Source organism: Olea europaea, unplaced genomic scaffold, assembly GCF_002742605.1.
Source record: "Olea europaea var. sylvestris unplaced genomic scaffold, O_europaea_v1 scaffold856, whole genome shotgun sequence".
Classification (NCBI taxonomy): domain Eukaryota; kingdom Viridiplantae; phylum Streptophyta; class Magnoliopsida; order Lamiales; family Oleaceae; genus Olea; species Olea europaea.
The window spans coordinates 97,906-106,203 of record NW_019267010.1 but is presented as its reverse complement, the minus strand read 5'-3'; the positions used below and the strand labels follow the sequence as shown (position 1 = coordinate 106,203).

The 8,298-nt window shown below is 33.2% G+C and overlaps 1 protein-coding gene across 1 annotated transcript; it reads left to right on the top strand.

Annotated features, from left to right (window-relative positions):
• Window positions 1–400: 400 nt before the first annotated feature.
• Window positions 401–5,552, top strand: LOC111391889 (cathepsin B-like protease 3). The gene is made up of 10 exons (XM_023017169.1): window positions 401–572; window positions 2,820–2,873; window positions 2,962–3,042; window positions 3,153–3,309; window positions 3,523–3,602; window positions 3,693–3,818; window positions 3,996–4,214; window positions 4,554–4,667; window positions 4,755–4,790; window positions 5,130–5,552. Exons 1-10 carry the CDS (start codon window positions 510–512, stop codon window positions 5,271–5,273), a joined length of 1,074 nt encoding a protein of 357 aa, XP_022872937.1. The 5' UTR covers window positions 401–509; the 3' UTR covers window positions 5,274–5,552.
• Window positions 5,553–8,298: the final 2,746 nt, after the last annotated feature.

Genomic DNA, 8,298 nt, shown 5'->3' with positions numbered 1-8,298 from the left:
AAACTCATTTTTAATCGCGCTTTACTTGTAAATTCAAAATTTTTTCTATTTTTTAACTACAAAATTTCCAATTTTTTTTTTTCTTCTCAATAAACTCTTTTTAATGGATATGAAACAAGGACTTCTTTGTTGCTATTGCAAACCGGTCTGAGTCGGATTATCTAAGAGTTTGTTTGGTACAGTTAAAAAGTCAATTATAATTAAAATTTTCAGTGCTATTTCATTCTCACCGTCGTCATTTTTGAATTTTTTTCTCATAAATAGGACCCACTTTATATTTAACTATCAAAAAATCAATTACCCAAATCTTTACTAGACAGGCATTAAATATTTAAAATCGTCTCCAGTCGTGAGCCAATCAGGTGTTATCCTTTTCGATTCTAATGACGTCAGCAGATGTCAATAATTGAGATTCCGTATCCGTCGTCTCTTATAAAAGTCTTTGTTTTGCAGCTGAATTTCAACATTCTCATCTGGAAGAAGCAAGCTGGGAAGAAAGGAAGGGGGAAATGGGTGCAGCAATTGGGATTTGCTATTTGGTTCTACTGCTTATTTCCACTTTTCAGCCACAGGTTCGCTCTGATTGAATTCATCGCAATTAGTACTTGTATTTGATTTATATGGTTGCTTAAGTGGTTGGGATTTTGGATCGATCATCTTTCCTTTGTCCGATCGTGTGGTTTTCTTTTTGCATATTAGATTTATACAAGTATCGGCCTGAATAAGTAACCTACAACGAATAAGAAAGAGTATACATTATTCCAATAAAAAATTAGCAGTTCGAGCAGATGATTGTTTGTGTCGATGCTGAGGAGACGATTTCAACTAAACAATCACTAAATCTTTGAGAATTGAGAGGTTGAGATGTAGAATTAACAGTGCTATCTCAGACAAGCTTCACTCCCATTTGTCTTCAAAACAGAGCATAAAACTTGCCTGGAGACCAAAAAAAAAAAAAAAATATATATATATATATATATATATATATACACACACACTAAAAATTCATCGGGCCTATCCGTCCCTGGACCTGAAGGACTAGTTTGCATGTTCTCCTTTACTTTTAAAGCTTTTGTTGATATGGTCATACAAGTACTATAAGATCTCTCTATGATAATGATATACTTGTAGGAATAACTTCTATATAGTCATAAAAAAAATCGGCCAGTTACAAATATGAATAAACTCCACATTGTAATGAGCTATGATTTTCTAATCTCGTCTCAAGGAACTTGCCTCCACATAGCAATAATTCTCCCAACAGACCGTATAAATTTAGCAACACTTTTTTTTTTTTTTTTTCCAAGTCTGTTGTACTTATAGGGAAGGATAATGTACAACTTTGAGTTGTCGATTATAACTCTCCAACAGTGGAAAATGAAACGAAAGACGGTCATCTTTTTCGAATAGGAGCTAGCGAAATTCGATGAAATGAAAGCCACATCAACAACCTCAGCATTGTCCTCCACAACTTTGTGAAATGACAAACCAATTCAAGGAAATTCTGATACAAATACTCAATTTGTTCGGACTTATTTAGCATTAAATTATGACCAAGACAAAAACAGTTTTTCCGGAAAAGACCCATGCTTCCTTTTTTGATAAGGACAAATAGTTTTATTTGACATTTCCTAAGAATTGACTTAGGGAAATCCTCTGAATAATGCTACTTGTATATAAATAGTTATCTAATGGTTTATATACAGATGAGATGTCAAAAAAAGAGTGGGGAAGTTCATACATCTCCACGTCATGCGTATGTAAACCATTTTGTAAACCTATTATATTCATGTAGCACAAGCGATTTCGTATATTTGAAAGAGGCATAATTCATCATGTTCAAAATTTCTCTCTGATTTTCACCAATATTAGTCCATTTCTATCCATTTATATTCCAAGGCAAGAATTCAACAATCTCTTAACCAAAATCAAGGAACTATTCATACGTTGTTGAATAGAAATACTGGATTCTATTTGTTGATAATTTTGTCATCATCCAATTTTTCTCTAGAATGTGTCCATTCAACATGGTAATAAAATATCACAATTTGATAAAAGAATCACTCAAAAACTACAAAAGATCCTCTAATTCCATTAAGAATTCGCTGGGGCCTTTGGATCTTCCCTTCCAATTGTGAAAGTTTATTCATTTTTACTATTTAATAACTATAATTAGATATTGGTTATTAACTATTTGCAACTTGACAATATAAAATAAAAGTAATTAAATATTATTTAACAGATGAGTATGAGAAAATTAATAAAGGCTTTGCTACTTAGGGTCTTTTATTAATCTTCTCAGTCTCATTGGTACACAAATCTACAACATTCGTACCCCTTTTCAATCAGTGTGGTTAATAATGCATTTAAGTACGATGATATTGTGCCATGCAGCCTTATTATATAGATCATTGTTATCATTAGCATTCCTAGTTATTGCAGTTGGAGAAAAACAGAAAGGATATATATATATATATATATATATATATATATTTTTTTTTTTTTTTGTTTTTTAAACGAGTAATCATTCATTAAATTTAAGTGGTCCATTTTTATTTGGTGAAATCGAATACAAGAAGGAAGAAGAAATAATGTTCTTATTTTTTCCTCAAGAATTACTAAAGGTCGTAATATATTCCACAAATTGGAAATTGTGAGTGTTTTTGCCTATGCTTTAATTAGTCTTTTTTTCTCCGAAAAGGTTATTTCTATTCCTATATTTTATTTGCATATATAACAAGATGATTATAGGTGGGAGCAGGATAGGCCTCCTGTTATGGTTATGGTCTTTTCAACTCACTCCAACCTTTTTTCTTCAGGTCATTGCAGTGAAGCCTATTCCTCAGCTGAAACTTGACAAAGAAATTCTTCAGGTATTCTTCTGCTTCATGAAGACAACAGATCTTTGCCATTAGAATCTAGATTCAGCTACAGAAGATAACTATCATAATTGCCATGCAGGAGTCAGTTGTTAAATTAATCAATGGAAATGCTGAAGCTGGATGGAGAGCTGCCATGAACCCTCGATTTTCAAACCACACAGTAAGTTTTCTTGGTGGACAATACTTAATATTTCATGAGAATTGGCCGTCTTTAGCTTTATTCTGAGCTTTTGTTGCCCCTGCCCGGGGGGAAATACTAAATAATCCCAGGTTGCCGAATTTAAGCACCTTCTTGGAGTGAAACCAATGCCAGAGGGTGACGTGAAGAGCATTTCTGTTGTAACTCATGCAAAAAGTCTTAAGTTGCCCAAAGAGTTTGATGCGCGAACTGCTTGGCCTCACTGTAGTACCATTGGAAGAATACTTGGTCAGTTAATTCCTTAGTCGTTATGGGTTATGTTTCCATTGGATAGACACTAATCATTTTCTTTCCTTCTATTTTTTTTTTTTTGTTTTTGTTTTTGTTTTTGTTTTCATCACATCAAAGATCAGGTAACTTGATTCTGTACTCATCCTAACATTTTCGCTATTCAAAGTTTTAATGGTCGGTGAGATTCTCAACTAATCTGGTTTTCTATTTATCAGGGACATTGTGGTTCTTGTTGGGCTTTTGGTGCAGTTGAGTCGCTCTCTGACCGCTTCTGTATTAAGTTTGGCATGGTAAATTCATACTTCTGTTTCAAAGCTTCACTTCTACATGTCTGTATATCTGTATATGTGCTTGTATACATGTAAATGATCATTTTGCAGAATATTTCTCTATCTGTCAATGATCTCCTGGCATGCTGTGGCTTTATGTGTGGTGACGGCTGTGATGGTGGTTACCCCATTTCAGCATGGCGATACTTTGTCCAGAGTGGTGTTGTCACCGATGAGGTAGTATTTATTTCATTGTCAATCAGAATGGTTTAATTACAAGATATATTAGTCAAAATGGATTGAATGCAAGTTATATTAGTTAAAATGGTTTGAGATCCTCCATGATACCATTAATTACACGATTATATTGCTTTATTCATGTTCAACCACTCAAGGTATTTTTTCTTCTTGTAGTGTGACCCTTACTTCGATAATAGTGGATGTTCCCACCCTGGTTGTGAGCCTGCATTCCCAACACCTGTATGTGAGAAAAGATGCGTAAAAAAGAACCTTCTTTGGGAAAGTTCAAAGCACTTCAGTGTCAATGCTTATAGAATCAGTTCTGATCCACACAGTATTATGGCAGAAGTATACAAGAATGGACCAGTTGAGGTTGCTTTCACTGTCTACGAGGTAAAATTAAAGTGTTATATTCTGTTCATTTTCTCATTGGTACCTAAATTAGGATATGGCACTGTAGGATACCATTAATAAGTGCTTATTTCATAAGGGAATACATAAACTTTTTGTTTAAGCATGAAAAGTGTACCCGTTACTTCTGAGAACACGTTGAATGCAGCCATTGATTTTCACTCCTGTAGTGGACGTTTCTGCTCAGAAGTCAGCTGATTGCTTATTCTTGGAAATTCCCTTTCGCTGGCTTTACATGAATTTTGTTTATTACCTTAAACTTTGGGTCTTGAAATTTATTTTTTCGGCTTCCTTTACACTGCTGTGTATCATCATCCACAGGATTTTGCTCATTACAAATCAGGAGTTTACAAGCATGTGACAGGTGATGAGATGGGAGGTCATGCTGTGAAGCTTATAGGATGGGGAACTACCGATGATGGGGAGGATTACTGGGTAAGAAGTGTCGACTCTTAGTAGCTTCTGGTTCCTTTTGAATTTATATCTGATAATACATTTAACTTTCTACTCAATTTCTTGCAGCTTTTAGCAAATCAGTGGAATAGAAGCTGGGGTGATGTATGTATTCTGCTAAATCCTTGAGATTCTCTCCCAAGTTATTTATAGGCTACAAAAAAGTTGAATATTCCATATTCTATAGTTTTGTTATGAGTTGATATGAATGAGCGGTGGATAAATGGATAATATGGGCCCTGTGAAATGTTTGGTTGACTTTGAAAAGTAACTTTTAGCAACTAAAAATGAAACCTTAACATTAAGTGATAATTACCACATTCTCATATTATAGTAGAACATGGATAAACATACCATCACTATCCTCAAGATGATTCTTCTTCTTTCTTTGTTCTATTCTTACCAAAAAAGTCGATATTAATTTGACTATTTATCGAATTACAGGATGGATATTTCAAGATCAGAAGAGGTACAAATGAGTGTGGCATTGAAGAAGATGTAACTGCAGGATTGCCTTCAACCAAAAACTTGATGATCGAGCGTGGCCAGGCCGACCAGGTGGAGGCTTCACTTGACGCCACATTCTGAAAGCAAAGTGACTTTGAACGAAGAAAGATTTACAGGAGATGGAAGACCATAAAGATCAACAATGGAGTTGGTGATGAATGTTGTATTTCTACATGAAAGGTTACTAATCCCTTTCTGTAATGTATTATTACTTCACTTTTCCTCTTTTAAAGCGACTGTTGTAAAACTATTAGCAGATGGACGTAGAAATGGTTGGCAGATTTAACAATACAACAATAAGGAAATGTTAGACTATTATATTCTCACTTGCATTAATACATGAATGTTTGCTTGTTGAAATTTGATCGTCAAATTTTATAGTCCTTCCTGCTAGATAGAATTGATTTTTCTTTTCGTTTGTTCCAAATTATAGGCTACATTCCTTATTGAAAGTATAGATATTTTGTTAATTTTCTAATACGTCCGTATTTAATGTATCTTGTTATCAACAAATATAAATTAATTTTATTTAAATCATGAATAATGTTACTTGTATACATAATATTTTGTATACAGATAGATGAGGTATCAAAAAGAGAGATGGAGATATCGGTTTTTTTTTTTTTTTTTGGAAGAAATTCTATTCAATCACATCTCATCACATAATGTGTATGTAGATCATTATGTAAATTATATTATATACATGTTGCACAGTTGTGCAATCATTATTTAATGTAGGAGTCTATTATTAAAAATGTTAAAAAAAAAATCTATATTGATAACTATATTAAATACATTTTTTAATTCGTATGAAAATAGAAATAAGTCTATTTTTATTACATGGAGGGAGTAACTTGTTTCCAATCACTCACTTTTATTGAACTCAATTTCATCTTTCTAGATAAATGTAGCTTTTGTAGAAATTAAATGGGGCTCTCTTTTACCGTTTTACCAAGTGGAGTGCATGTTTTTGCAAAGTTAAATTTTTAATTAAGCAGGTTAAATAAACTTTTTATCTATTCAGACTAATTACTTACAGTTTATCCACATGATAGGAACCATTGCTTAATATATGATTTAGTTAACTAGCACGAAGCTAATCAAATCTCAATCAACTAAGATAATCCAAAATTAAACTATCGATTTCAGATGTGGCCATCTCTACTTGGACATTCTCCTAGTCAGTTGCATATTAAAAATTGGATTAATTACATTGATAGTCATTGAACTTTCACTTCAAGTCGTGGAACTTTAATTTGCTGTAATCAAATCATTTGACTTCAACTTAATTACAGTCAAAGTACTCTGTTTAGACATTGTTAGACGACTTGTGAACATGCTTAGTTGGCCATTAAAACAAACAAATGCATATATGACCATTTACGATGACTTACATGCCACATTAATTGGACATTAAGAAACAAAAACCTAAATATCCACACACATTTCCAAATTAATCGCCGATATTTCACAAAGGGAGGAAATTTTAGTGTTTTTCCATTAAATTGGAAATGAATTTTTGATTAACTATGAAGCCATGGTGTCATTGTAGAGAATCGTCAACTTCCGAACACGATGGCCTTACAAACAAGGGAATAGAAGTTCTGTAAACCCCTTTACTATGATATGTCCATTTGGTTTATTTAATAATCCAAGACTTGGAACATTTTTCAAATATTGAATAATGTGTAGCATAGATTTCCAATGAGAAACCCGAGAAGCATCCTAGTACTGACTAAATTTGTTGGCTTTATAAGAAATATTTGATCGTGTGATAGTAAGATAATTCAATTTTCTAACCAAACGACAATATTTTCCTAGTTGTTCTAATGATTCTCTTTTATTCTTCAAAAGTTTCACATTAGGATCAATGGGAGTATTAACTGGACAAGTTCCAAGAAAACCTCTCATCTAATAGATCAAGTACATATTTTCTCTGAAATAAGATGATACATGCCCAAAACTTGGCAACTTTAATACGCAAGAAATATTTGAGCTTGCCTAGATCTTTACTTTGAAAATATTTTTTTTGAAATTGTTTCAACTGGAAAATCTCATATGCACCATCATCAGTGATTACAATATCATCTACATAAAATATAAGGAAGACACAACTTGCACCAGTTTGTACATGAAACACCGAATGATCTGTTTGACTCCTTTGAAGACCAAATCTCAGCATAACCTCAAAAAACTTTCCAAACTATGCCCTTGGTGATTGCTTTAACACATATAAAGCCTTTTTAAACTTACAATCATAGTTTTGGTACCCCCTGACAACAAACCTAGGTAGTTACTCCATATAAACCTGTTCGTGTAAACCACCATGAAGAAATGTATTTTTAAAGTTTGTTTGGTACAGCTAAAAAGTCAATTAAAATCAATTTTTTGACTGTTATTTCACTATTACAGCCGTCATTTTTGAATTTTTCTCTCACAGGTAGGATCCACCTTATTTTTAACGGTCAAAATATCAATTATTAAAATCCCTACCAAACAAGTAATATCCAACTAGAATAGTGGACAATCAAGGTTAGCAGCAATAAAAATCAAACATATGAATAAAATAGATCTTAGCAATTGGAAAGAATGTTCCATCATAATCAATACCATAGATTTGTGCGTAACCTTTAGCAACCACTTGGGCTTTCAACCAATCAACAGTCACACCAGGATTGAATTTCGAAACATTAACCCATCTGTTATCAACAAGACGTTTACCAGGTCTTGAAGGAACAAGGTCCCAAGTCTTATTCTCGTGTAAGGTTGCAACTTCTAATTCCATAGTCTTTCTTCACTCAGGATCAAATAAAGTTTCTTCCATTGTCTTAGGTACAAAAACACTATAAAGTTGGGATATGAAATAAGAAAACGAAGGTGACAACGAATCAAAAGTAACAAAATGGTTGATGGGATATTTAGTTACACAAGTACATTTATCTTTACGAAGAGCAATGGACAATGACTCAAGATCAGAACAGAAGACTGAATCAGGATCTATAGATGGCAAGGCTACGGATGGGACCATGGGCGTTGGTGACTTAGATCGTCGGATATAAACCTTTAAATAAGGAGGTGGTTTCTTATGAGAAGAAGATGACCCTGG